General features: G+C 60.2%; 1 protein-coding gene across 1 annotated transcript in view; it reads left to right on the top strand.

Annotated features, from left to right (window-relative positions):
* Positions 1-26,260, top strand: part of LASP1 (LIM and SH3 protein 1) — a 33,108-nt gene extending 6,848 nt beyond the window's left edge. The window contains exons 3-7 of the mRNA XM_048318305.1: positions 13,728-13,812; positions 18,318-18,425; positions 22,083-22,239; positions 23,063-23,157; positions 23,931-26,260. Coding sequence (XP_048174262.1) covers positions 13,728-13,812; positions 18,318-18,425; positions 22,083-22,239; positions 23,063-23,157; positions 23,931-24,104 — 619 coding nt within the window. The 3' untranslated portion in view covers positions 24,105-26,260. The remainder of the gene's footprint in view (positions 1-13,727; positions 13,813-18,317; positions 18,426-22,082; positions 22,240-23,062; positions 23,158-23,930) is intronic.
* The last annotated feature ends 951 nt before the right edge of the window (positions 26,261-27,211 follow it).

Raw genomic sequence — 27,211 nt, 5'->3', positions numbered from 1 at the left:
CTCCTCCTCCTCCTCCTCCTCCTCCTCGGCCCCTTTTCCTCCTCCTCCTCCTCCTCCTCCTCGGCCCCTTTTCCTCCTCCTCCTCCTCCTCCTCGGCCCCTTTTCCTCCTCCTCCTCCTCCTCCTCGGCCCCTTTTCCTCCTCCTCCTCCTCCTCCTCCTCGGCCCCTTTTCCTCCTCCTCCTCCTCCTCCTCCTCGGCCCCTTTTCCTCCTCCTCCTCCTCCTCCTCGGCCCCTTTTCCTCCTCCTCCTCCTCGGCCCCTTTTCCTCCTCCTCCTCCTCGGCCCCTTTTCCTCCTCCTCCTCCTCGGCCCCTTTTCCTCCTCCTCCTCCTCGGCCCTTTTTCCTCTTCCTCCTCCTCGGCCCTTTTTCCTCTTCCTCCTCCTCGGCCCTTTTTCCTCCTCCTCCTCCTCCTCCTCGGCCCCTTTTCCTCCTTTGCCCCTTTTTCCTGAGCTATTTTTTTCCTCTGGGCCCTATTTTTTCCTAGGCCCGTTTCTTCCTTTACTCTTTTTTTTCCTGGGTCCTTTTTCCTGGGCTTTTTTTTCCTCTGGGCCCTTTTTCTTCTGGGCCTTTGCTCCCTGGCCCTTTTTTTTTTTTTGCCTGAGCTCTTTTCTTCCTTTACTCCCTTTTTTCCTTCCTTGGGCCCTTTTTTCCTTCCTTGGGCCCTTTTTTCCTTCCTTGGGCCCTTTTTTCCTTCCTTGGGCCCTTTTTCCTCTGGGCCTTTGCTCCCTGGCCCCTTTTATTTTTTTTCTTTTCCCTCTGGGCCCTTTCTTTTCCTGATCCCTTTTTTTTCCCTTGGGCCCTTTTTCCTGGGCCTTTCCACCTTTTCCTGAGCCATGCATGTTCCCTTCCAACCTTTTTTTTGTTATTTATTTCCTTATCAAGAAGGACCCTGAGTTGCCTTCCCCTTTCCTGGCTGGTCCCAAGCTCTGTGCACCCAAAATATTAAATATCTAAAAGGGAGATTGGAAATCCAATTTTTGTAGCTGCTCCTTATGCACTGGCAGTGCTTAGAGGGAAAATTAGGGAATATAATTAATGTAATTAATTGCTTAGCACTGGAATAGGGTGCTGTGTTCACAGGGTGCTTTAAAAATGCTGATCCTGACAACATCCCTGTGGGATTGGTGTCGGAGTCATGGAATTCCAGGATGGTTTGGGTGGGAAGGGCCCTTAAATCCCATCCAGTCCCATGGGCAGGGACACCTCCCACTATCCCAAGGTGCTCCAAGCCTCATCCAGCCTGTCCTGGGACACTGCCAGGGATGGGGCACCCTGTGCCAGGGCCTCCCCGCCCTCCCAGGGAGGAATTTCTTCCCAATATCCTTAAACTGATCTAAATTTACTCTTCCTGGTTGCGTCTGAGTTACGCCAAAAAGAGAAGTGCTGAGAGCAGACCTTGGCCAAACCCTCCCACTTCTGAGGTTTTTATAGGTGGTTGTTGCTGGGGTTGGGTGTTGGTGGTGACCAGGGCTTGTCCAAAGGCTGGGAATTCAGCTGGACTCAGAGGAGACTGGAAACATTCCAGGTTTGGCAGGGAATGGCGATTCCCAGGATCTCACAGTGGGTTGGGAAACAGCAAATAACTGGTTGAAAATAAATAGCTTTTTTTTTTTTTTTTTGGGAGGGGAAACTGCACCGTGTGAGCTCCAACTTTTGGGAGGAAACCGGGAACTTCTGGAATCCTGTGAGGGGGAGATGTGTGTCCTGAGGCAGCTGGGCTCTGGGTCTGGGGGATGAGGATTTGGGGCGCTGCAGGGAGCTCAGCCTGGCAGAGCTGAGCTTTCCAGAGTGTCCTGATCCAAAGCTTTCTCCCCTGGACCGTGGAACACGGGCCTGGGGTCCTGTGCCTGTGCTCTCCCTCCAGGCTGCTGGAAGGGAAGTGGGATAATAATGGGAAATTCCTGACATTCCAAGGAGTCTGCGCAACCTCGGCCCATCTCACCCCCCTCTCTCGGGGCTCCCTTTGATGCTGCTGCTGCTTTAACCCTTCCCAGCCCCTGCCCCGGGGCAGCTCTGGATGCTCGAACTGCCCGAAATCCTTTGTTCTTCCCATTTTCCTTGGCTTAAAGCTAAGGGAAGTGGGAGCAGCTGGAAGCCCTGGATTTTCCAGGGGGGAGGGGGCTGCAATGCCGGGATGTGGAAAGAAGGGAAAGCTCCAGGGTCAGATTTGGGGTCGAGTCCTTCTCAGCTGCTCCCAGGAATATCCTGGGAAACCAGAAATTCCAGGCAAGGTGTGCCTGGCTGGGGACATTCCGAGAGGAGCCCACCCTTCCCAAATTTGCTGGAGTTGGAGCGGAGGGGCAAAGTCTTCTGTGCCTGGAGAAGGGGGTGGAAAAGCAACGTTTATCCTGGCAGGGGAGAGGCTGCTTTTCCAAACATGCCTCAGCACAGGGTCCTCTCTGTTCCAGCCGTGGCCCCCTGCCAAATTCCTGAGCTCCTTTCTTCAGGAGAGCAGGAGGAAGAGGGCTGGGCTTCCTCCAGCCCCTGACATTCCCCCAGCCATAAATCCGGGAGAAGCCTTTGGGTTCCCGGTGCCGGCGTGTGGGAATTGCTTGGTGGTGGATGGGACGGTGCCCACCCCTCTCGCTGTGCCCTCCTTGGCTCCAGCTGGGCACTGGGAGGGACTGGTGGCTCCCTGGAAGTGACATTCAGGGCTGGGCTGGCCTCTTGGCCTGAGCGCTTTGAACCAAAAGTGGAAGAATCCAGGGAATTCTCAAGCTCCTCTGAATGAAAAGTCGGGAAAACCTGGATACAAGGGGCAGGCAAAACTCGTGTTCCAGGGCCCAGCTGCTCCCAAAAATCCATTTTGTAGAGGTTTTGATGTTTAATTTGCTGTGCTGAAGCTGAGGGACCCAGGGAGATCCCCCCCCGGCTCCGTGTGCAGCACAAATCCCTCCTGGAAAATCCTGGATGAGAGTTCAAAGCTGAATATTCCATCTGGGAAGTGTTCAGAGCCATCCCTGGGCGGCGGTGCTGCCTGGAATGCCGAGGGCAGCCGGGTTGGGATGGGGAGGAGGAGAAGGATCCTGGGCAAGGGGCTCCTTCTCTGCCTCCCTCGGCCACTGGGATCGTCTGCTCTGTCTGCTCCTGGTCCTTGGAGCCAAGGGCAGGAATTCATTCCATGGGTTTGCCTGGATTCCTGCTGGGGAACAGACAGCTCCAGGCTGGATGCGTCCCTGTCCAGAGCCCTGCTCTGGCTGTGGGTACATCCCAGGGCATGGACCAGAGGGATCTGCTGTTCCTGGGTTTGGGATCGGGGTTGTTTCTCTTTAGGATCAGAGGGATCTGCTGTTCCTGGGATTGGGGTTGGGGTTGTTTCCCTTTAGGATCAGAGGGATCTGCTGTTCCTGGGTTTGGGATCGGGGTTGTTTCCCTTTAGGATCAGAGGGATTCACTGTTGGTCCTGGGTTTGGGATCAGGGTTGTTTCCGTTTAGGATGGGAGGGATCTGCTGCTCCTGGGTTTGGGACTGGGGTTGTTTCCCTTTAGGATGGGAGGGATCTGCTGATCGTGGGTTTGGGGTTGGGGTTGTTTCCCTTTAGGATCAGAGGGATCTGCTGTTCCTGGGTTTGGGATCAGGGTTGTTTCCCTTTAGGATCAGAGGGATCTGCTGTTCCTGGGGTTGGGGTTGTTTCCCTTTAGGATCAGAGGGATCTGCTGATCGTGGGTTTGGGGTTGGGGTTGTTTCCCTTTAGGATCAGAGGGATCTGCTGCTGCTCCCAGGACTGGGATTGGGGTTGTTTCCCCGCTGGATCAGAGGGATCTGGTTCTGGGATCGGGGTTGTTTCCCCGCTGGATCAGAGGGATCTGGTTCTGGGATCGGGGTTGTTTCCCTGCTGGATCAGAGGGATCTGGTTCTGGGATCGGGGTTGTTTCCCTGCTGGATCAGAGGGATCTGGTTCTGGGATCGGGGTTGTTTCCCTGCTGGATCAGAGGAGCTGGCAGGAAGTTGAAGCAGTTCCTGCTCCGAGCAGAGGCAGCCTGGGCTGACACATCCTCCTTTGTTGGGATGTGCTGCCCATCCAAACCCCCTGCTCAGCCCCACAATCCTGGAGCCACCATCCCCAAAACCCGAGGAAATCGTGCTGCTGCTCCATCTCCACATCCCCCTCACTAAACTGCCTTTTTCGCCCTCAAAAAGGGACTAAAAGGCTGCCAAAAATACCTCCTGGGGGGTGGGGGGAGTGTCAGCAGGTCCCGGCTCTCCATCTGCCCTGACTTCAGCTTTCCCTCGTGGAGCTGCTTCCCCTGCAGGGAAACCACACCCGGCACGGCCCCAAAATATCCCAGGGGATGTGGATTTGGGGCTGAGAGGGGAACCATGCCCGTCACGACCCCAAAATGTCCCAGGGGATGTGGATTTGGAGCTGGGATTCCTCCCCTGGCAGGGAAACCACACCTGTCATGGCCCCAAAATTGTCCTGGGGGATGCAGATTTGGGGCTGGGATTCCTCCCCACTGAGTCAGGGCTTACCTGGCACTGTCAAACCCTTCAATCCTGCTGATGACCCCCCAAAAAACCTCGCTGGCTGTTAAAATCCTGCCTTCCCGTGATCCAGGACCTCCAGGGCAACTCCTTGCTTGGAAAAAAATCGGTGAGCGGCTCTCAGGAGGAGCAGTGATCGCTCCTGGCACCCTCCCTGCTCCATCTGGGAGCAGCCCCCCACATCCATGGGGTGATCCTGCAGCCTGGGAAGTGGGGGGCAGGAAGGAAAAGAGGAACAACTCTGCTGCTGGGATGATGTCCAGGTGTTTATCTCGGGTTTTATTTGTGTTCCGGGATCAGAGGAGCTGCCCCTGGGCTGTGGGGCTCGGAGCAGGGTGTGCTTTGTGTCCTGTGGGAAAAGGAGCCATGGAATTGATGGATTTTGGGATATGGGGCCATCCTGCAGCTCTGCTGTGCTCGGGGAAGGGTTTGCTGAGGAAGAGGAGAGGGGAAAGCTGGGATTTAATGGCTGGAATCGTTGGAGAATCCTCTTTTTCTGGAGGGCTTGGGAAGGGCTTGCTCGGGGCGCTGGCAGTGCCACGGACCTGTCACAGCTGGCACCGGTGCTCCTGGAAATCCCAAACCTTTCCTTAGGGCTGCCCTCCCTCCACCCCATTCCTGGCTGTCACCTTCCCTCTGGAGCTGTCACCTCTCCATGCCCGGCTTCTCCCAGCACTGGGAGAGGAGCTCCAACCAGTAACTCCCCAGTGAGCAGCACCAGTTTGTGGGCGAGGTGGGAAAGGGGAAATCCAGCCGTGATCCCTGCGGGAATCGCTCCTTTCCCTCCAGGGCTCACCCTGCTCGGTGCTGCTCCTTCCCAGCGGCTCCAGATGTTCTCAGCACATCTGGAGGACGCTTCCCAGCTGTTCCTGGCATGAGGAGGGGATGTGTGGAACTGAGGAGTTTCCCTCTGCCCTGGGCTGAGCTCGGAGCCGGGAGGGCGGCAGGGGCTGCCCAGCCCTGACCTGCACCTGGATGTTGATTTTTCCCAAATTTATCCGTGCCTGGGGCCAGGAAAACCCTGTGGAAGATCCCGGCTGTGCTGCCCTGCCCACTCTGCTCCCAGCAGCGGGGTCAGCACCAGCCCTGCTCTGTTTTGGGGTCACAGCCCTTTCCAGGGGTCAGTTCTGACTTCCCAGCTTGGCACCCACTTCCTCCTGCGTTCCCTTGAGATATTCCCGGTATGGATTGGAGCAGGGTGTGGAAAGGGGCTGGCCGTCCCTTGGGAAGCTGCTGGGAGCCTTTGGGGTTGGGATTGGGACTGGGATGGGGATGGGATAAGAAGTAAAATGATGGGATAGGATGAATGGGATGGGATGGGATGGGATAAGAAAGGATGGGAGGAGATAGGATAAGATGGAAAATGATGGGATGGGATAAGAAAGGATGGGAGGAGATAGGATAAGATGGAAAATGATGGGATGGGACGGGACGGCTCCTGCTGCACCCACAGAGAGCAGAGCTGGTGAGCAAAGCCCCGTTCCCACTGCTCTCCCCCAAAACATCCCTGGCCATGGGATTGGCCTTTCCTGCCCCCTCTGGCACTGGGACAAATCCTGGAAGACTCCCATCCTACAAACTCGTGCTGAGCTGGGAGCTGGGCTCCCCAGAGCCGCTTTGGGGCAGGCTGGGAGCTGCACATTTTGGCAGCTTTTCCCTGGAAAACGCTGGGAGGATCCAAGCCCTTCCCTGCAGCCTGCCCCCGTTCCCGGTGGGATGGCTGCGGATCGGGGCTGCTCTCGCTGCTGACAAAGGCACAGTTTATTTTTTAAGCTCGTCCCGAGCTCCAGCAGCTCTTTGAAAGGCAGGATGTGACCTCGGAGCCTCCTGGCAGGCACAGCCAATTGCTTCCTTTGTTTAACTCTTCTCTCCCGAATCTTTCCCGGATCTTTCCCAAATCCCTGATCCAGCTGCTGGGATGTGGCTGCCACCCCTGCGAGCCGCAGAGACAGGGGATGTCGGCACTCGGGGCTGCTCCTTGATAGATCAATCTCTTTAAAGCTTCAATGTAAGCAACACTTGGAGCTCCAGAGGTTTTTCCCCAAACACTGGCGGCTCTCACATCATCCCCGGGGATTTTTTGGCCTTGCTGGGGGATGGGACTCGGGGTTGGGTGGTGCTGGAGATGCAAGGTCTGGTCCTGGAGCTCCCAGATCCCATCAGTTGTCTCTGGAGAGCAGCTGGGCGATGCCAGGCTGCCTTCACAGGAGTTTTTGCCGGTGTTCCAGAATTTATCCTCGTTTCCAGCTTGGGAAAAGCCCCAAAGGCAGCAGCTCAAGTGCTGCCACTTGGGATGGGAGGATTTTGGGGGAAACGCTGCTTTTAGGGCAGGATTGGGATGGGATGGGTTATGAGTGCTGGGAGATTTCACCTCCATCTGGGAGTGGCATCGCTCCAAGCCCCTCTCCTGCTGCGGGGCTGGGAAGGTGGGAATTATGGATCCCATGGAAACCGAGCCACGGTGCTGCTGTGGATAGTCTGGATTTGCTTCCCGACCTCCCTATGGAAATTCCCTCCCTGATCCCTGCCTGGAGCGGTGCAGGAATCGCCAGCAGCCCCCCAAACGAGCCCTTTCTCCGTGGGGCTGCCGGGAGGATCCGCAGAGCAGCCGGATCCTTCTCCCGCGGGAGCACGGAGCCGGATGAGCTCTCATCCGCCTCGGAATTGCCGTGCTCAGCTCCTAATGCGGGAGCCAGACGGGATCTCTGGCCGGAGGAGACTCCGCTGACCTGATTTAGCAGCGCCGCAAAAGCCGCCTCGTCTGGGCCGCCGCAGCCTCCGGGGGCTCCTCTGCTGGGAGCAGGAGCCGGGCTTTTGTGGGATTTGGAGGGTTCAAGGAGCTCTTTTCCCGCTGTGGGGGTGCTTCCAGTGAGGGGTTTTTTGGCTGGCGCTGAGCACGGGGTCCCTGCGCTGTTCTGTGTGGAATCCTGGAATATCCTGGGCTGGAAGGGACCCCCAAGGATCGTGAGGCACAAACACCCCAAAATCCCATCCTGTCTCTGAGGGTGTTGTCCAAACGTTCCCAGAGCTCTGGCAGCCTCGGGGCTGTGACCGTAGGAGAATTCCAGGGGAGTTTATCCTCATTTCCAGCTTGGGAAAGTGGAAGTGCTGCTCAAGCTCAAGTGGTGCTGCTTGGGACGGGAGGTTTTTGGGGGAAACGCTGCTTTTAGGGCAGGACTGGGATGGAGGTGCGAGTCCTGGGAGATTCACCTCAGTCTGGGGAGCCTCTCTGGGGAGCCCCATCGGTGCTCGACACCCTTTGAGGGAAGAACCTCTCCCAAAATCCAGCCTGAACCTCCCTGTCCCGGCTCCCGCCCTTCCCGTGTCCTGTCCCTGTCCCGGAGCTGCCTCTCCGTGTCCCCCCATGAGGAAGCTGCAGCCCCAATGAGTGTCCCCTCGGTTTCCCCTTTTCCAGCTGGATCCAGAGGTGGCTTTTCCTCCCTTTTCCTCACCCGCCCAGGATCCTGTGGAGCTGCAGCTCAAGGAGGGGTTTTCCTGCCCCGTCCCCGGCAGGGAGCACACGGGGCCTTCGCTCCTCCATCCCTGTGGGGCCCTGGGCTCAGTGGGGCAGCGATTCCAGCAGGGATCCGGGCTCCAATCGGGCCGGGGAGGGATGGAGGGAGGGATGGATCCATGGATGGATGAAGGGATGGAGGGATGGATCCATGGATCCAGGGATGGATTCATGGATCCATGGATGAAGGGATAAAGGGATGGAGGGATGGATCCATGGATCCAGGGATGGATTCATGGATCCATGGATGAAGGGATAAAGGGATGGAGGGATGGATTCATGGATCCATGGATGAAGGGATAAAGGGATAGAGGGGTGGATTCATGGATCCATGGATGAAGAGATAAAGGGATGGAGGGGTGGATTCATGGATCCATGGATGGATCCAGGGATGGGTTCATGGATCCATGGATGAATGAAGGGCTGGATGGATCCAGGGATGGATTCATGGATCCATGGATGGATAAAGGAATGGATGGATAAATGATGGATGGAGGGATGGATCCATGGCTGGATGGATGCCAGCAGTGAGGACAGACCCCGAGTGTCCCAAGCCAATCCCCCCCTGTCTCTCTGTTGGCTCTGTTCCAAGCTCTCCAAGCTCCTGCCCATCAATCCTTGGGATAATCCGTGCCTGGCTGCTGCTGGAGCAGCCGTGGGATGCTGGAGCTCCACACACCCACCCTGAGCACCGCAGCAGCACCAAACCCAACCTTCCCAACACCCACCGAAACCTGGATCCCATCCCGCTTCCCCCTCCGGCAGGGCAAACACCCTGGCGCTCCTGCCGGAATGGGATCCTGCTGCGCCCTCACCCAGGAGCTGTGGGGGCACCTCGGGCAGCCCACAGGAGCTGTTTGATTCCCCGAATCCTGGTTATTCCGGGAAGTTTTGCCTGGAGAGCTGTTCCTCAGCAGCAGACTTTACACGGATGTCAGCGCGGGGCTGCGTGGGATTAATGATTTCCTCGCCGTGTGTCGGGAGAGGGGCGGATCGAGGCAGCTCCCCCCACCGTTTATCCTCGCGTGCCTGGAGCCTGGGCACTTTTCCTAAGGGCTTTTGGGATTCCATCTTCCCCTGGCATGGCTTTGTTCCCTGTTGGGATAAATCAGGGATTTCCTGCAGGACAGGCAGCGAAGGGCGGGTGTGTCATGGGGGGTGGGCAAAAAGCCTCTCCCTGCACGGCCTCTGAGCTCCGTGGGCACAGAATTCCTGCTCATTCCCCTTCGGGAAGCCTTTGGCACCGCTCCCTGCAGCCCGGGACTCTCTGTGCTGCTTTTGGGGTGGGTTTGGCTCGCGCCGCTTGGGGCAGGTGGAGTAAAAACCTCCCTCCCCCTCTGCTTCCCCTGCCCAAACCGATTTCTGGTGGGGGGCTCTGGGGGCCTCCTCCAGCTCTGCTCCAGCCGCGGTTTTGTCTGTGGGAGAGGGAAAACGAGGTCTGCTCCCCCCGAGACCCCCACACGAGGGGGGCTGAGCCCGTCCTCGCCCCGTTCCCACGCAGCCACTGCCTCCCAGGGCAATCGATTCCCTCCCCGCCTCCTCATTAAGGTTTAATTTATCACTGGCGGCTCCGGTGCTGATTCCCATGCGGGGGAGGTGGGGTTTTCCCCTCCCTGTGTGGGGCTGGGACAGCAGGAACCCCCCCCTCCTCCGGCCTGAAATTCCCTAAGGACTGAAGCGCCTCTTCCCCAGGGAGCAGCCCCCGGGAGCTGGGAGGGAACAGCGGTGCCTGATCCCGGGGGAGGATCCCGAATTCGGAATTCCCTGAGGATTGAAACGCCTCTTCCCCAAGGAGCTGGGGGGAAAGCGGTGCCCGATCCCGAATTCGGAATTCCCTGAGGACTGAAACGCCTCTTCCCCATGGAGCTGGGGGAAAAGCGGTGCCCGATCCCGGGGGAGGATCCCGAATCCGTGCCGTTCATCCCACGCCCGGCGCACAGGGATCCCTCCTGCGTGTTCACTCAGGGCTGAGCAAAAGCTGCCTCAAATCCATGGGAGATTTCCTCAAAATCCAAAGGAAACCTAATTCCAGCTTCATCCCTGGCTGTCTCCTGCTCTCCCAGGCCGGGACACAGCGTTGTGTTCATTCCAGCCGGGCTGCTTGTTGTTTTCCAGGTTATTTTTATTTTTCCCTCCTCCTCCTCCTCCCGCGGTTTTTCCAGCTTCCCTGAGCTCCACAGGGATGGAATCCCGTGCTTCCCAGCCCTCGCCGTGGCTGGGGCTTCCCTCCTCTCGCATCCAGAGGTGGCTGCTGGGACCAGATCTCCTCCCGAGCGTTATCAGCATGCCCGGGGCAGGGATGCGGTTGCCATGGCAATGGGACGATCCCGGCTGGCAGCGCCGGGGATGCTCCGGGAGCTCCGGGCTGTGGCTGAGCTGCTCCAGAGGAGCCTTTGCCCTTCCTGGGCCGTGTCCCGCTTTCCCTGGGGAATGTTCACATCGGGAATATCGGTAAAAAGCGCTGGGAAAACCTTCTGGGTCTGTAAAAACCCCGGGCGGAGGTGACGGGAATCGCCGCACGGGGTTGGGAATGCTCTGTGCCTTCCCAGGGGGAATTCGTGATCTGGGATCTCCCAGAATCCCGGGATGGTTTGGGTTGGAAGGGACCCCAAAGCCCAGCCAGGGCCACCTTCCCCAGCCCTGCTCGCTCAGGGGTGGAGCTGCTGAGGCTCCCAAAGTGGCTTCGTTTCCTCTGACCTTGCTCCGAGCCAGGCTCTGCCTCCCCAGGAGCTCAGGGAAGGGCTCCAGGATTCCAGGAAGGGCTCCAGGAGCAGGAATTCGGGCAGGAGACAAGCTCAGGGCCGGCCCCCAGAGCCCAGGGGTTGCTCTTAGTGGATTAATTGATTAATTAGACCCCGGCTCTGCCAGGAGCTCCTCATGGCACCTGGGAGAACACAAAATGCTGCTGGTGTTGGATCCTCTGGAATTCCAGAATCGCCAGCATTGGAAAAGCCCTCGGAGGGCAGAGTCCAGCCATTCTCCCAGCAGTGCTCTGCACCCTAATGTGGGTGTCCCACGTGGTTTTGGACACTTCCAGCGATTTATTCCACCCCTTCCCTGTCCCAGTGCCTGCCCGCCCTTCCAGTGAATGAATTTTCCCTGAAATCCCACCCTAAACCTCCCCTGGCGTGACCTGAGGCCCCTCCACCTTGTCCCCTGCAGTGTCCTGATCCTCCTGGCGAGCTCGGGAGCCTCCCAGACAATCAGATTTTACCACGGTTGGGGTTTCACTGCAGGAATTTCTGTGCAGCAGCCACAGGCTGGGGGCAACCCCTGCCTCGGCACTGCATCCCAGCGGGAATCCTTGGCACACCGGAGGTGCTGGGAAGGAGCCGGAGCGCCCGGTGTTATCTCCCCTCTAATCAGATGAATCCAAACGGGGATTATCCCAATCCCCCGAGCAGTCGGTGATCTGGTGTTTGGGTAAAACTGACTCTCGTCCTTCCCAACCCCGCTGCCGGCTGGGTTTGGGGTTGTTTGGGGCTGCAGCCCAGTGGGGGCCTGGTTGGGGCTGCTCCAGAGCTTTTCCCATCCCTCTGGAACCCTGGGGGTGACTCCCAGCTCCCAGAGCAGCTGGGATGGTGGGGATGGGACAGTGGGACAACGGGATGGGACAGTGGGAACAAGCTGGGACAGTGGGAGGTGTCCCTGCCGTGGCAGGGGGTGGCACTGGATGGGATTTAAGGTCCTTCCCAACCCGTTCCATGACTCTGTGAGGGAAATGTGGGAGCTGGAGCAGCCCAGTTGGAATGGCAGCCCTGGAGCAGGGATCAGCATTGTGGGGGAGCCCTCGGATCCCCAAAAAACCAACGGGACCTCGCTGTCCTCCACAGTTCTGTCCTCAGGGGGTTCGGCCCAGGTCACCTCTAAGGAGGGGACACTGGGATGGCTTTGCCAGGGAAGTTATCCCAGGTTTTGCATGGATTTGGGGGTGGAGCAGCACCAGGCGTGGTCACCGTGGTCAGGATGGGAGCAGCGCTGTCCCTGTGCCCCCTGCACCGGGGATTTACTCCCCTGCAGTCGGTTTGGGGGATTCCGGAGCAATCCCAGTTTGGGAATTCTGCTTTAAGGCTGTGACAGAGCAACCCGGGACCCTTTCCCAAAGGTGTTTTTCCCTCCATGCCCCTTTCCCAAAGATGTTTCCCCTCTGTGCCCCTTTCCCAAAGGGATTTCCCCTCCGTGCCCCTTTCCCAAAGGTGTTTTCCCCTCCGTGCCCCTTTCCCAAAGGGATTTTCCCTCCGTGCCCCTTTCCCAAAGGCATTTCCCCTCCGTGCCCCTTTCCCAAAGGTGTTTTCCCCTCCGTGCCCCTTTCCCAAAGGTGTTTCCCCTCCGTGCCCCTTTCCCAAAGGGGTTTCCCCTCCATGCCCCGTTCCCAAAGGGGTTTCCCCTCCGTGCCCCTTTCCCAAAGGGGTTTCCCCTCCGTGCCCCTTTCCCAAAGGGGTTTCCCCTCCGTGCCCCTTTCCCAAAGGCCTTTTTCCCTCCGTGCCCCTTTCCCAAAGATGTTTCCCCTCCGTGCCCCTTTCCCAAAGGGGTTTCCCCTCCATGCCCCTTTCCCAAATGTGTTTCCCCTCCGTGCCCCTCTCCCATCTGCGCCGCAGCCCCGGAGCTGCTCGGGCCGTGCGGGGGTGTCAGTGCCAGCCCACAGCCACCATCTGCTCCGGCTCAGGTTTCCTCCCGAGGCTTTTCCTGGGAATTGTGGGGCGTGGAGGGCTCTGCCTCCGTGGCAGCCGGGCTGGAAATGCTCCTCTCACTCCAGCTGGGGGATCGGATCCGGTGGGAGCATCCTCCGGGATGCAGGGCCTGCGGGTGAAGCTCCTTAGTTGGGGCCGACTTTTCCACTTCTTGGCAGCTGAGAGACCCCAAATCCAGTAGCCCTTTGGGGTCAGGGCAGGCCCAGCTGGGGGTTTGCCCACTGAACCCTCCCTGTTATCCAGGGATTCACCTCCTGCTCTGCTCCACGTCTCCTGGAGCTGGGAATGGCCCCGGGAAGTTTGGGCAGGGCTGAAAGCAGCCTCCAGCTGGAGCACTGGATATTTCCTTTCTCCCAGAACTCCCCCTGAGTCTCTCCCCAAATTCCTGACCCCGTTCCTGTGGTTGTTCCCGTTATCCTGGTGCGGTTTGTGCTGGGATCGGGATATTCTGCCACACCGGGAACCACAGCGTGAGGCTGCCGTGGCCAAAACCTCGGTCAGGGAGAGCTCAGACCCTGCAGAGCCAAGGGCCTGGGAGCAGAGCCAGCAGCTTCTCCTGGGATAACGGGGCCCTGGGGGCAGCTTGGAGCTGTGGAAAGCTCTGTCCTGAAATCCTGGAATGGCTTTGTCCCCCAGGGGAAAACGCTGCTCCTGCCCTTTTGGGATAAATCCGACACTGGGAGAGAGCCCAGGGAGAAAAGGGTTGGCTGGGGAGGTGTTGGGCACAGGGGAGAAATCCCATTGTTGGAGAAACCCCATTGTCCGGGCAATCCCACATCCCAAACCGGAGCTGCCAAACCCTCCGTGCGTGTGTCGTCCCCAGCTCTGGCTCCTCCAGAGAACGCTTGGATGTGGCCCCCTGGGGACACCAGTTTGGGGTGACACGGCCGTGCTGGTTGGGCTGGACGATGCTGGAGGGCTTTTCCAGCCTGAATGGTTCCATCATTCCGTGATTCCGCGTGCTGGGAATTCCGGAGCAGCCGGGCGGGTGGGGCCAGGGGACGGCGGTGGCGTTAACGGTGTCCTTCCCTCGGCAGACACTACCCGAAGCAATCCTTCACCATGGTGGCAGACACGCCCGAGAACCTGCGCCTAAAGCAGCAGAGTGAGCTCCAGAGCCAGGTGAGCCCCTCAAATTCCCGAATTCCCACGGGAAAAACCCACGCACGGACATTCCCCGCTGTGTTTCTGTCTCTGAGGGTCCCGTGTTTTGGGGTTTCTCTGCGTGTTTGACTTTCGGGAGGTTCCTGAATTCGTGTTGAGCACGGGGACCTCCAGCCCTGACAATTCCGTGATTCTCTGGGTGCTTCCCAAATCCCTCCCAAGCTCTGGTGCTTCCCAAGCCCTCACCCCGGGAAGGCAGAGGCGGGTTTGGGCTTTCGGGTGCAGGTCCCTCCTCTCAGGTCCCACCTGTGTTTGCTGTTCCCTTCATCCCTGGCACCTCCCAGAGGTGGGAATCCGCCTCTCCCAGGCCCAGCTGGATTCCCAGCTGGATTCCAGGTGGGGAAAGGCAGGATCCTCACCTGGACAGGTGTGCACCCTCCAACCTCAAACCTCGCAGGGCTTGGGCGCCCTGGGAGGCGGGAAGAAACAGATGGAGGGATAAGGAGTGGCACAGGGAAGGATTCCAGGTTTTAGTGGGAAGAGGCTGCTGTCCAGGCTTGTCCTGGTTCGTCCCCTGGAGGTGGCCCTGGCTCAGCAAAGTCCCTGCTGCTGGCTCAGGGTGAGGGCTGGGCTCCCAGGGACTGTCCCCTGGGGTGATCCTGGCGTTCCTTTTGCTCCAGAACCCTGGGAGCAGGGATGAGAGCAGGAATTCTGCAGGAAAACTGCTGGAAATGCAGGAATGGCCATTGAGAAGGGGCTGGAGCACCAGGAGGAGCTGGGAAAGGGGCTCAGCCTGGGGAAAAGGAGCCTCAGGAGGGAGCTTCCCAATCCCTACAATTCCCTGGAAGGAGCCAAGTGGGGGTCAGGCTTTTCCCCAGATGAACAGGATGAGAGGGAACGGCCTCAGGCTTTTCCAGCTGAGGAAAAGCCGGGAGACTCCAGCGCCGGAGCAGCGGCATCTCCGTGGTTGCCATGGAAAAGCCACGGTGTCCCCTTGTCCCTGTCACGGACACAAATCCAGCCTCGGGCTGGGCTCAGCTCTGAGCCTGAGCCTGGGATCTGCTGGGCCACTCCCGGGGGGGAGAGCTGGGACAAAAGCTGAGCTTTGGTGACCCCACGGTGGCCCCGGCCCCGCCAGCTCTGCCGCAGGTGAGGCTCCCCCTCCTCCTCCTCCTCCGCCTCCTCCTCCTCCTCCTCCTCCTCCTCCTCCTGGATGCATTCCCAAGGAATCTGCTGCCCAGCTCCTGACACTCTCAGGCTAATGGGAAGAGAAGGAAGGTCACAGCATCCTTCACAGGGCAGCAGGGCGGGATCTGATCCCGAAAAAACACTGATCCCAAAAAAACCACTGATCCCAAAAAACCTGAGAGCAGCACGGAAAATCCCGGGCTGTCCTCCCTCTGGCCAGCACAGCCAGCAGGCCTCGCTGGCAGCACCCTGGGCTGTCCTACTGCCCCTTTTCCAAGGAAAAAAGGGAATTAAACAGGCTCCCGGGGCAGTTCCACAGCCTGAGCTCTGCTGGGAGACACTGGCTCCAGCCAGGATCGCCTCTGGATGTGTTTTTTTCCGGCACAGCGAGCTGGGAGCACACGTGAGCAGGGCTGTGACATCAAAGCTCAGACCACGGCTGCAGCGCAGCCTCTCAGCAGAGCCAGATCCCAGAAAAACATGGAATTTTTAGTGCTGGAGGAGCCCTCTGAGATCAGAGTCCAGCGCTGCTGCATTCACCATTAACCCACGTCTCCAGGTGCCACCTCCACGTGGTTTTGGGGACACTTCCAGGGACAGTGACCCCAGCACTGCCCTGGGCAGCCCCTCCCAATGCTTGACAGCCCTTCCAGGGACCGATTTTTCCCTGCTATCCAACCTAAACCTTCCCGGGATTTTCAGGGCAGGATGGGTCCCAAACACGCTCCAGGATTAGGATCTTAACCTGTTTCTGCCTTTGTTCTGCCTCCAAAGGGAGTCAGAGCTCCAAACATTTGCGTTTCTCGGAGCACTCCAGCTGCTCTGCTTTATGGACAAACCCCGAGCTGAGCCCTGGGCATGGAATTGGTCATTCCAGGCCTGCCAGGGGGGTCTGGAGTTCTGTGGATGGACTGGAGGAACTGGAGCCATGGGCTGGGACAGGGAAAGGCTCCTGGAGAAGGAGCAGCCTGGCAGGAGGCTCCGATTGCCACCTCCAGGGCCACCCACTGGGCTCATCCCAGCAAACCGCGCCGGGACGGGCAGGGACGGCGAAAGCCGTAGGAAAATCCCGCCTGGAGTAAGGTCAGGGTTGTGGGAACGGTCACTTCCCACCTTCGGCCGGGGGCTGACACCAACCCCAGGCCCGGCTGGAGCCGTGGCCCTGCAGAGCAGCCCGGAGCGGGCTCCCCTCGGTGGGAAAAGGGAATTCCCTGCGTCGGTGTCCGGAGCCCCTGGAGCTGCTGGGGGTCGTTCCCAGGCCAGGGCAGCGATGTCCCCGGGCCACTCCTCGGGAGCCGGGCTCTGCTGGGTCCCTGGGTGTGATCCCGAGGAGGTCGATTCCCTGTTGCCTCCAGCAGGAACACCCAGTGGGACTGGGACAGCGGGGGGGGTCACCAGAGCTGTGGTTTGGGGTGCACAGGGATGGGTGACAGGGGATGGGGTGACAGGGACGGGGTGCTGGACACCCACAGGGATGGGACAAGGTGCTGGGCACCTTCAGGACCAGGGTGACAGGAATGGGGTGACCAGGACAGGGTGCTGGCCACCTTCAGAAAGGGGGTGACAGGAATGGGACACTGGGCACCTTCAGGTACAGGGTGGCAGGGATGGGGTGCTGGGCACCTGCAGGGACAGGGTGGCAGGAACAGGGTGGCAGGAACAGGGTGGCAGGAACAGGGTGGCAGGGATGGGGTGGCAGGAACGGGGTGACAGGGATGGTGTGGCAGGGACGGTGTGGCACGAACAGGGTGGCAGGGATGGGGTGGCAGGGATGGGGTGGCAGGGATGGGGTGACAGGGATGGGGTGACAGGGATGGGGTGGCAGGGACGGGGTGGCAGGGACGGGGTGGCAGGAACGGGGTGGCAGGGACAGGGTGGCTGCCAGGGCTGAGCCGCAGCGCTTCCGTGTCACTCTCTGTCTCCTCTATTTGTGTCCCTGAGGAGGCGTCTCCCGTTCCGGTCACGGGAAGCCGCAGGATAATGATGTCCCGTGTGGCCAAAAGCATCCCCAAAGTGACAGCTCGGTGCCCACGGGCTGCTTTTCCGAGCCCATGGGTGGCAGGGAAATTGCAGGTTCCCGTCCTGTGGCTCCTTTTCCGAGCGGGAATTTGGGCACGGCCCTTCCTGCCGGAGGCTCCTGTGCGTGGGTGGCAGCTGCCGCTCCTGTCCCTGCTGTGCCAGCTCCTCTGGGAGCTGTCACCTCGGTGCTGGTGGCAGCACGGGGAGGGTTTGATGTGCCAGGGCCGTGATGTGGGAAGGGTTTTTCCGGCTCCCTTTGGATAACGCGTGGATGAGCGCGGCGTCACGCTGCTTCCCGGCATGGAGGGCGCAGATTCCCTGGGAAAATGGATTGTGGAGCCCATTTTATTACTGATACATTATCCTCATCATCATCATCATCATCGTCATCATCATTATCATGGTGGCTTTTTAGGGCTGAATTCCTTTATCCTGAAAAACCGAGGGAGCTGGAGCAGGGTGGGATTTAGGAGGGTGAAAATGAGGGATTTCTCAGAGGATCTGCCTGCCCGTGGGATCGGCGTCTCGCTCGGTGATTCCTTGTCCTTCCAGCCTGGAATTCTCCCAGCTCAGCAGCTCTGTGTGGTGCTGCCCTGTCCCCTGCCCCAAGCAGCGTGGGGACAGCATCCCACGCTCCAGAGGGAAGCGTGTCCTTCATGGAAAACATCGTGGATGGACGGCAAACCACAGCCCTTGCCGGGCTGGCACTGGGCAAACTGGGGCTGGTGGCTCACGCAGCTCCTCCTGACCCTGTCCTGGTGTCACTGGGTTTGTGTCACCGCTTCTTTGTCACCAGTTTTGTGTCACAGCTCCTTTGGCTCCCCATCCCCGCTGGTCAAACCCCTGGGCTCTCCTTCCCCCCTCTGGGAAATTCAAATTATTCTTCAGCCCAGAGAGCGAAAATTTGTTTTTCTTGCTTCAAAATGGAGCTTTCTGCCCCAAAACGAGCCCGTGTTTGTGCCGTGGTGGGGTCAGAGCCCCACGTGCGCTCATTAAGCCGTGGCTCATTAACCCTTTGCTTCCCGATGTCACACCACAGTCAGAAACCAGCAGGAATTGGTTGCTGACCGGTGCCCCACAGGAATCTGCACTCAAACCCGAGTGACCCCAACTCCTGCCGGAAGGGAACCGGGCTCTGTGGGCTCGGGGAAGTTGTTTGGGTGCTGGCAAAGCCCTTTTGCCATCCCTGGCTGCGCTGGGGGGCTCCTGAGCGAGGCTGAGGCCGTGCCTGGCAGCGAGGGGCTGCTGCTGCACCCAGCTCTGCGCTCTCCCGCTTTTCCCGGCGTTTCAATCCTGTTTTCCTGCTGTGCCCCCAGATCCGCTACAAGGAGGAGTTCGAGAAGAACAAGGGCAAAGGCTTCAGCGTGGTGGCCGACACCCCCGAGCTGCAGAGGATCAAAAAGACTCAGGATCAGATCAGCAACGTGAGTGGCTCCTCGTCCCCCCGCTGTGACATTGCCGTGACCTCCCCGGGGCCGGGGGGAGCCGGGGAGGGGACAGCTGCTGGCAAACAGCCTGGGATCACGGAATCCCGGAATCCTGGGCGGGAATAATTCTCCAGCCTGTTTGCCCGGGCACCTCCTGCCCCTCTCCCGGCTCCTCCATGTCCAGGGATCCGAGATGCTCGAGGTGACTGAGAGAGGGAAGGAGGGAGCAGCAGAATTCGTGGAGCAGGGGCAGCTCCACCCGCCCCTGGCTGCCACCAAAAGCCGCAGCATGGGCAGCTCTTGGATTCCTGGAATATCCTGAGCTGCAGGGAGCCCACGGGGATCTCCAATCCCAATTCCTGTCCCTGCGCTCGTTTGGGCTTTGCTGGGCCCTGAGGAGCTCAGTCCTTCTCCTGCTCTCTCTGTGTGTGTGTGTGGATGTCAGGTGGATGCCGGAGCGTTGCCATGGAGAAGTGGGAGGATGCACAGGGATGCTCAGGGATGGACAGGGATGGACAGGGATGCAGGAGGATGCTTGGAGATGCTTGGGAATGCTCAGGGATGGACAGGGATGAAGGAGGATGCTCAGGGATGCACAGGGACGGACAGGAACACTCAGGGATGCCCAGGGATGGACAGGGATGCTCAGGGACACTCAGGGATGGACAGGGATGGACAGGGATGCCCAGGGATGGACAGGAACACTCAGGGATGGACAGGGATGCCCAGGGATGGACAGGGATGCTCAGGGATGGACAGGGATGGACAGGGATGCCCAGGGATGGACAGTGATGGACAGGAACACTCAGGGATGGACAGGGATGCCCAGGGATGGACAGGGATGCTCAGGGATGGACAAGAACACTCAGGGATGGACAGGGATGCCCAGGGATGGACAGGGATGGACAGGGATGCCCAGGAACACTCAGGGATGGACAGGAACACTCAGGGATGGACAGGGATGCTCAGGGATGGACAGGGATGGACAGGAACACTCAGGGATGGACAGGGATGCCCAGGGATGCTCAGGGATGCAAAAGGATGGACAGGAACACTCTCGGACACTCAGGGATGCCCAGGGACACTCAGGGATGCCCAGGGATGCCCAGGGACACTCAGGGATGGACAGGGATGATCAGGGACACTCAGGGATGCCCAGGGATGCTCGTCCAGCTGCAGCACCGGGAGTGGCGGGCCTGGCTGCGCCTGCCCAAAATCTCCCACACAGGGAGCTCATTCCCCTTCGGCTGCCGGGAAAAGCCAGGAGTGTTCCTCGGGAAGGGACAGGGCTGGATTCTTCCTGCTCTGTCACCCCTCTGCCACGAGAAACCTCCTGGGGTCCACGAGCCGGTGGTGCCTGAGCTGCTCCTGCTTTTCTATCCATGACATTCCCTGGGGACACAGAGCGTGGCTGGGAGCTGCTGGCTGCTCCGGGGAAGGGCTCTGGAATGCAGGGAGACAGTGCCGCAGTGGGAGCCCACACAAAAACCCAGGAAGCCCCAGCAGGGCGCGAGGGGGGGATGTTTGTTCCCTGCTTTCCTGCTCCCATTGTGCAGCTCCCTGGCACCCCTCGGGACGTGATGGACGCACCAAACTCCAGGGCTGGGCAAGGCTTGGGAATGGGATCCAAGCTGGGAGATTTTCCCTGGGGCAGCTCTGAGCTGGCAGCTCCCCCGGAGAGGGGCTGGGGGCTGGATTTGGGGCGGAGCCGGGGGGGTTTGGGGACATTAAATGACAGAGCAGAGAGCTGAGCCCGGCCCTGGTGGCTCTGCCGGGCCCCCTCACCCTCTCCCAGCCGATTCCAGCAGCTTCCCAGTGTCTGGCTGCCAGCCTGGGGTGGCCGTGACCCACTTAGGAGAGACACAGAAACCAACCCCGTTCCTGCTGAGCGGCTGCCATTCCCGATCCAGGGGCAGCAACCGGGGCAGGGAAGGTGGGGCCCAGCCCGGGCGTGCCCCAAAACGCCCTCGGGGCGGGGGGACAGGCGGGGAAACCCTGCTGGGAACGGAGCTGGGCACAGCCTGAGCCCGGCCTGGGGCTCATCCCGAGCCTGGCCCTGTCCCTGGGGCTGTTTTAGGGCTGATCCCGAGGCTGTTCCCGGGGCTGTCCCCGCTCCTGTCCCTGTTCCCGAGGCTGTTCCCGAGACTGTCCTCGTTCCCGGGGCTGTTCCCGAGGCTGTTCCTGCTCCTGTCCCTGTTCCCCAGGCTGTCCCTGCTCCTGTCCCTGATCCCAGGGCTGTTCCCGAGGCTGTTCCCGAGGCTGTCCCTGCTCCTGTCCCTGATCCCAGGGCTGTTCCCGAGGCTGTTCCTGCTCCTGTCCCCGTTCCCGGGGCTCTTCCCGGCGCTGTTCCTGCTCCTGTCCCTGTCCCTGCTCCTGTCCCTGCTCCTGTCCCTGTTCCCGAGGCTGTCCCTGCTCCTGTCCCTGATCCCAGGGCTGTTCCCGAGGCTGTTACCGAGGCTGTTCCCGAGGCTGTTCCTGCTCCTGTCCCCGTTCCCGGGGCTCTTCCCGGCGCTGTCCCTGCTCCTGTCCCTGCTCCTGTCCCTGTTCCCGAAGCTGTCCCTGCTCCTGTCCCTGTTCCCAGGGCTGTCCCTGCTCCTGTCCCTGTTCCCGAGGCTGTCCCTGCTCCTGTCCCCGCTCCTGTTCCCGTTCCTGAGGCTGTTCCTGCTCCTGTCCCTGCTCCTGCCCCTGTACCTGCTCCTGTCCCTGTCCCTGCTCCTGTCCCCGCTCCTGTCCCCGTTCCTGAGGCTGTTCCTGCTCCTGTCCCTGTCCCTCCTCCTGTCCCCCCTCCGGTCCCTGTTCCCGGGACTCTCCCTGCTCCTGTCCCCGCTCCTGTCCCCGTTCCCGAGGCTGTTCCCAGCCTCCTGAGGTTCCCCAGAGCAGCCAGGGCAGGGCAGGGGGTGCTGCCCGCGGGGTTCTCTCTGCTCCAGGCCGTGCCCGTGCCCAGCTCCCGGTGCCCTCCAGTCCATCCCTGTTTAACCGGGTGACATTCCCGAGCTCCGGGTGCTTCCCGGTGGGAATGCACTCATTAACAGCAGGGGATTAATTGTTAATTTTCACCCTCACGCCCCCCGTGGCTGGGTTAACCTTTCCCTGCTGCCTGCCCTGGCGTCCCCTCTGTCCCCCTGGCACTGGGGGTTGCACACCAAAATTCCTAAAGGGGATTTTGCTCCGTGTTCCCGTGGTTTGGGAGGTGCATCTGGGGTTGGATCTCATCCTGGAAAAATTCCTTATCCCGCCCTCGGGACACTGAAACCTCCTCGTGTCTGTGCCACAAAGTGCTCAGGGGGTGTGGGGGAAGGAGCCCCCCAGGACTGCGGGAGTGGCAAAGCCGAGCCCTGGCTGGCGGAAAGGACGGAGCTGGGATGAGGTGAAGGATCCTGGAATCCTCCAGGCTGGAAAAGGAGTCCGGCATTAACTCAGCACTGCCCTGTGACCCATGTCACCAACCCCTGTCCCCAGTGCCACATCCACGTGGTTGTTTAACACTTCAGCGACGGTGACTCCACTGGGCAGCCCCAATCCCCCTTTTAGGAAGGAATTTTCCCGAATTTCCAATCCAAACCTCTCCTGAGGCCGTTCCCTTGTCCCGTCCCTTGTTCCTGGGGAGAAGCTGCTCCGGGGCCGAGCTCTGACCTCTCCCATCCCACCCTGCAGATCAAGTACCACGAGGAGTTCGAGCGGAGCCGGATGGGCCCCAGCCCCAGCGAGAGCTCCGAGCCTGAGCGCCGGAATTCCCAGGAGAGCAGCAGCTACCGGAGAGGGGCAGAGCAGCAGCACCAGCCCCTGCACCACGGCCAGCCCGGCGCCCCAGGTGAGGCAGGGCAGCCTCAGGAGGGGCTTTTCCACATCCCCCACATCCCCCAGTTCAGGGATCCAGCCTTCCCTTCATGGATCCACACTTCCCTCCACATCCCCCAGTTCAGGGATCCCCCCTTCCCTCCAATCCCAGCTCATGGATCCACCCTTTGCTCCAATCCCAGTTCAGGATCCCAATCCCAATCCCAGTTCATGGATCCCCCCATCCCTTCGTGGATCCCCCCTTCCCTCCAATCCCAGTTCATGGATCCCCCCATCCCTTCATGGATCCTCCCTTCCCTCCAATCCCAGTTCATGGATCCCCCTATCCCTTCATGGATCCCCCCTTCCCTCCAATCCCAGTTCATGGATCCCCCTATCCCTTCATGGATCCTCCCTTCTCTCCAATCTTAGCTCATGGATCCCCCCTTCCCTCCAGTCCCAGCTCATGGATCCACTCTTTGCTCCAATCCCAGCTCATGGATCCCCCCATCCCTTCATGGATCCCCCTTCCCTCCAATCCCAGCTCATGGATCCCCCCTTCCCTCCAGTCCCAGTTCATGGATCCACCCATCCCTTCATGGATCCCCCCTTCCCTCCAATCCCAGCTCATGGATCCCCCTTCCCTCCAATCCCAGCTCATGGATCCCCCCTTCCCTCCAGTCCCAGTTCATGGATCCACCCATCCCTTCATGGATCCCCCCTTCCCTCCAGTCCCAGCTCATGGATCCCCTCTTCCCTCCAATCCCAGCTCATGGATCCCCCTTCCCTCCAATCCCAGCTCATGGATCTCCCTTCCCTCCAATCCCAGCTCATGGATCCCCCTCTTCCCTCCGCAGTTTACCAGCAGCAGCAGCCGCCATCCCAACCCTACGGCTACAAGGAGCCGGCGGCTCCGGCCTCCACGCAGCGCAACGCCCCGGCTGGAGGGGGGGTGAGTGCAGCCCCCCACCCCTGGGGGGATCCCTCTGTCCTTGGGGAGGGGCTGTGCCCCCTGTGTCCCCTGGGGCTGTGCCGGTGACCCCAGTGACCCCTGCGTCCCTCGGGAGGGGCTGTGCCAGTGACCCCCCTGTCCCTCAGGGTGTGCCAGTGTCCCCTGGGGGTTGCTCAGTGACCCCAGTGTCCCCTGGGGCTGTGCCAGTGACCCCAGTGTCCCCCGGGGCTGTGCCGGTGACCCCTGTGTCCCCTGGGGCTGTTCAATGACCCCAGTGTCCCCTGGGGTTGCTCAGTGACCCCAGTGCCCCCTGGGGTTGCTCAGCGACCCCAGTGTCCCCTGGGGCTGTGCCAGTGACCCCAGTGTCCCCTGGGGTTGTTCAATGACCCCAGTGTCCCCTGGGGCTGTGCCAGTGACCCCCCCTGTCCCTCAGGGTGTGCCAGTGTCCCCTGGGGTTGCTCAGTGACCCCAGTGTCCCCTGGGGCCGTGCCAGTGACCTCTGTGTCCCCTGGGGTTGTTCAATGACCCCAGTGTCCCCTGGGGCTGTGCCAGTGACCCCAGTGTCCCCTGGGGCTGTGCCGGTGACCCCAGTGTCCCCTGGGGTTGTTCAATGACCCCAGTGTCCCCTGGGGCTGTGCCAGTGACCCCAGTGTCCCCTGGGGCTGTGCCAGTGACCCCAATGTCCCCTGGGGTTGCTCAGTGACCCCCTGTGTCCCCTGGGGTTTGCTCAGTGACCCCAGTGTCCCCTGGGGCCGTGCCCCTTGTCCCCACAGAAGCGTTTCCGCGCCGTCTACGACTACAACGCAGCGGACGAGGACGAGGTGTCGTTCCAGGACGGGGACACCATCATCAACGTGCAGCAGATCGACGACGGGTGGATGTACGGCACCGTGGAGCGCACGGGGGACACGGGGATGCTCCCGGCCAATTACGTGGAGGCCATCTGAGCCCGGGGACGCGGCCCGGCCCCGCCCGCGCCCGTGTCCCCCTCCCCGAGTGTGCATCTCTTGTCCCCCTCCCCCCCCGCCCGCTCCGGCCTCGGAGCCATGTCCCGATGTCCCCTCCGTGTCCAGTTTCTCTTGCCAATTCTGCTTCGGGGTGGTCCCGTGGGGCCTGAGGGGCCGCACAGGGTGGGGATCCAACCCCTGCGGCTTTCCTGCTCCTGGCTGTTCCTCCTCTCCAGCCCTTTCCCGGCCGGGGGGAGCCGCCGGAGCCGCCGGGATCCCAGAGAAGGGAGGGAGAGGCCAAATTAGGACCAAATTCCCGCTGTGGAGGTGAGGGGTGCTCATCTCGAGGGTGCAGGAATGGGCTGGGAGCTCCCCCTGCTCCGCGCCAGCTCCGGCCCCGGCTCATCCCGGGCTGCTCCCAGGTCGGGCTCATCCTGATGCCGCGGCTGCTCCCGGCTCCCCTGCCCAGCTTCCATTCAATCTTTGCTCCCTTCAGACCTCAAAGCAGGAAAGCACTCAGTTCAAATCTCAAACAAAACCTCTCTCCTCGGGATTCCGAGCTCTGGGCAGCCCTGGGAGCGGCTCTGGCTGCTCCTGCTTCGGGCTCCGGTTGTCCCGATCCCTCCAGAGAAGGAGCAGCCGTGGGGCTTTTCCTGGGAGCTGCTGCTCTGGCTCGAGGGCTGGGGCTGGGATGAGCCCCCCTGGAGCTGGGATGAGCCCCCCCTGCAGCTCCAGCTCCCTCTGGGCCGGGGTCTGGGGGTTCCCTGGCAAAGCCTTTTCCTCTCACCCAGAATTTTCCTGCTTTTCTCCTGCTGCTGCCGACTGCTGCCACCACTCTGGGGCCATCCTGGGGGCCCTGTTGTCCGCTGAGTGATGTGGCAGCCCGAGCCACCCTGCACCTCTCATTCCCAGCGCTGGTGGCAGATTTTGGGACCACTTTGGGATGGTGTCATGGACCAAAACGCCAAAGCACATCCCTGTCCCCGTCTCCTCGGGGCTCCGCAGCTCCCAGAGCGGGTCGGGGTCGGGAAAAACTGGAACTGAGCAGGGAGGGAGGAGCGGGAACCTCTGCGGGGTGACAGGAGCGGGACCTGGGGGCAGCGGGGATGTCCCCTTGCCGGGCTGCACTGTGGGGTGGGATATTCCCAGCGGGAAGTGCCGCCTTTGCTATTCCCACAGGAAAAGCGGGAATACGGGACCAAAGCGGCTGAGTGAGACATTCCTTGGTTCTGTTGGGGACAACTCCCATCCTCAGGGGGCTGATGGGGCTGGGATTGGGGAGAGCGGGATCAGGGGCAGCGGGAAGGGCAGAGACCCGCCGGGAAAAGGGAATTCCGGCTGCAGTGGGACGGGGGGAGAAGGACAGGGATTCAGGGTGACACCGGAGGGTGGCAGGAGCAGCCAGGATGTCCTGTCCGGGATGGGGATCCCGGCTGGTGCTAAAACAGGGAGCACAAGGGCAGGGAGGATCCACCTCTCCCTGCTAAATCCTCTTCTTAATCACGTTCTTGTCCGGGAATGGGGGGGGGGAGCATCAATGTGAATAAACCCTTTTTTAACGGACCAAATAACACAGGAAATTCCCTTTTGGGATACAGACCTTTTTTTAATCGTTCCCTTGAAACCGTTGTCCCTAAACTGTCCCCTCTCTTGCCCTGCCCCCTTTTCTCCCCTGCCATGGGAAACAAACCTCTTTACTGCTTGATTTCTGCCTTTTCTCTCAACTTATGCACTTTTTTGCCTTTTTTTTTTCATCGCTGAAAAGCACCTAAACCTGTATTTAAAATAAATAAATAAATAAAGGGGGGGGGGGGGGGAGGGGGGAAGAAGAAAAAAAATGGAAGAAGAACAATTAAAAAGCTGAAGAATTGCTTCTCATCACGTGTAAAATAGACCTCGTCCATCCCAGCTTCCCCGGTTGCGTCTCAGTGCTGAGCTTAGAACGTGTTTTCCTCGGGATCCGTCGCTTGATTGGGGTTTTGTCCTTGTGTCCTTCCTGGGCTGAGCACCCACCACTATTAAAAATAATAATAATAATAATAATAATGTTATTTGGCCTTTTTATCCAAAAAAATTTTTAAAACCCACGGAATGGAAAAACCCGACCGATTCTCTTCCCGGTTTACTCGGCATCGAAAATAAAAGTTTAATTTTTACCTGCTGATTGTGCTGGCTTTGATTGCGGCCGCTTTTCCGGCCGCTTTTCTGCTTCCTCGGGACCAGGGGAGGCTTCCAGAGCTGGGATTTTCATCTCGCCTGAGGCTGGGACACGCTGGCGTCCCTGGGGATCCGCCTGGGATGCAGCTCCTTGGCTCGCCCCCTGCTTTTGGAAAGCCCGGGGATGTGTTTTGGAGCCCGACTGCAGCCAAGGGGTTTCCAATGGAGCCCTGGGAATTCAGCAGGTGGGATTTTCAGCAGGGTTTTAAACAGCGGGGGAACAAAAATGTGGCGGGTATGGAGGGAAGGATGTTGTTTATCAACAGCGCCGGTAAAAAAAAAGCGAGGAAAACAAAGCGGGCTCCGTGCGTGACAAAGGGCGGTGCTGGGGCAGCCCAGGAGCACCAAGGAAGGTGGTTCAGGGTCCTGGTGTAGCTTGGCCACGGCCAGCGCTCGTTTTCCCTCCTTTCTCCAAAGGATGGGCCCGTTCCCAGCTCCAAAGGGGGGGGGGGGGCACATCCCCGGGGGGCACCCCCTGAAGTGGGGAGCGCTTTGAGAAGGAAGGGGCAGGGGCAGAACAACCCCCCCGCAGGGAGAGCGGCCCGGGCTGAGCCCGGCTGCCCGCCTGTGTTGATCGCTTTATCGCCCTCCTGCCCGCTGCAAAGCGGCTCCATCAGCTCCGGCATCATCTCTGCATCCTGAGCGGAGCGAGCCGCGCTCGGCCGGGGAGGGGAGGACGCAGCGGCGGCTCTGCCCAGCAGCCCTGCCCGGAGCCCTGTCCGGAGCCCTGCCCGGAGCCCTGTCCGGAGCTCGGCAGCCCCTGCCCCCGCCGCCGCCTCCTCCCTCCCTCCCTCCCTCCCTCCCTCACCATGCTGGACATTTTCATCCTGATGTTTTTCGCCATCATCGGCCTGGTGATCCTGTCCTACATCATCTACATGCTCTAGAGA

The sequence above is a fragment of the Corvus hawaiiensis genome, chromosome 1 (assembly GCF_020740725.1).
Source record: "Corvus hawaiiensis isolate bCorHaw1 chromosome 1, bCorHaw1.pri.cur, whole genome shotgun sequence".
Classification (NCBI taxonomy): Eukaryota; Metazoa; Chordata; class Aves; order Passeriformes; family Corvidae; genus Corvus; species Corvus hawaiiensis.
This window is presented reverse-complemented; position numbering and strand designations above follow the sequence as displayed.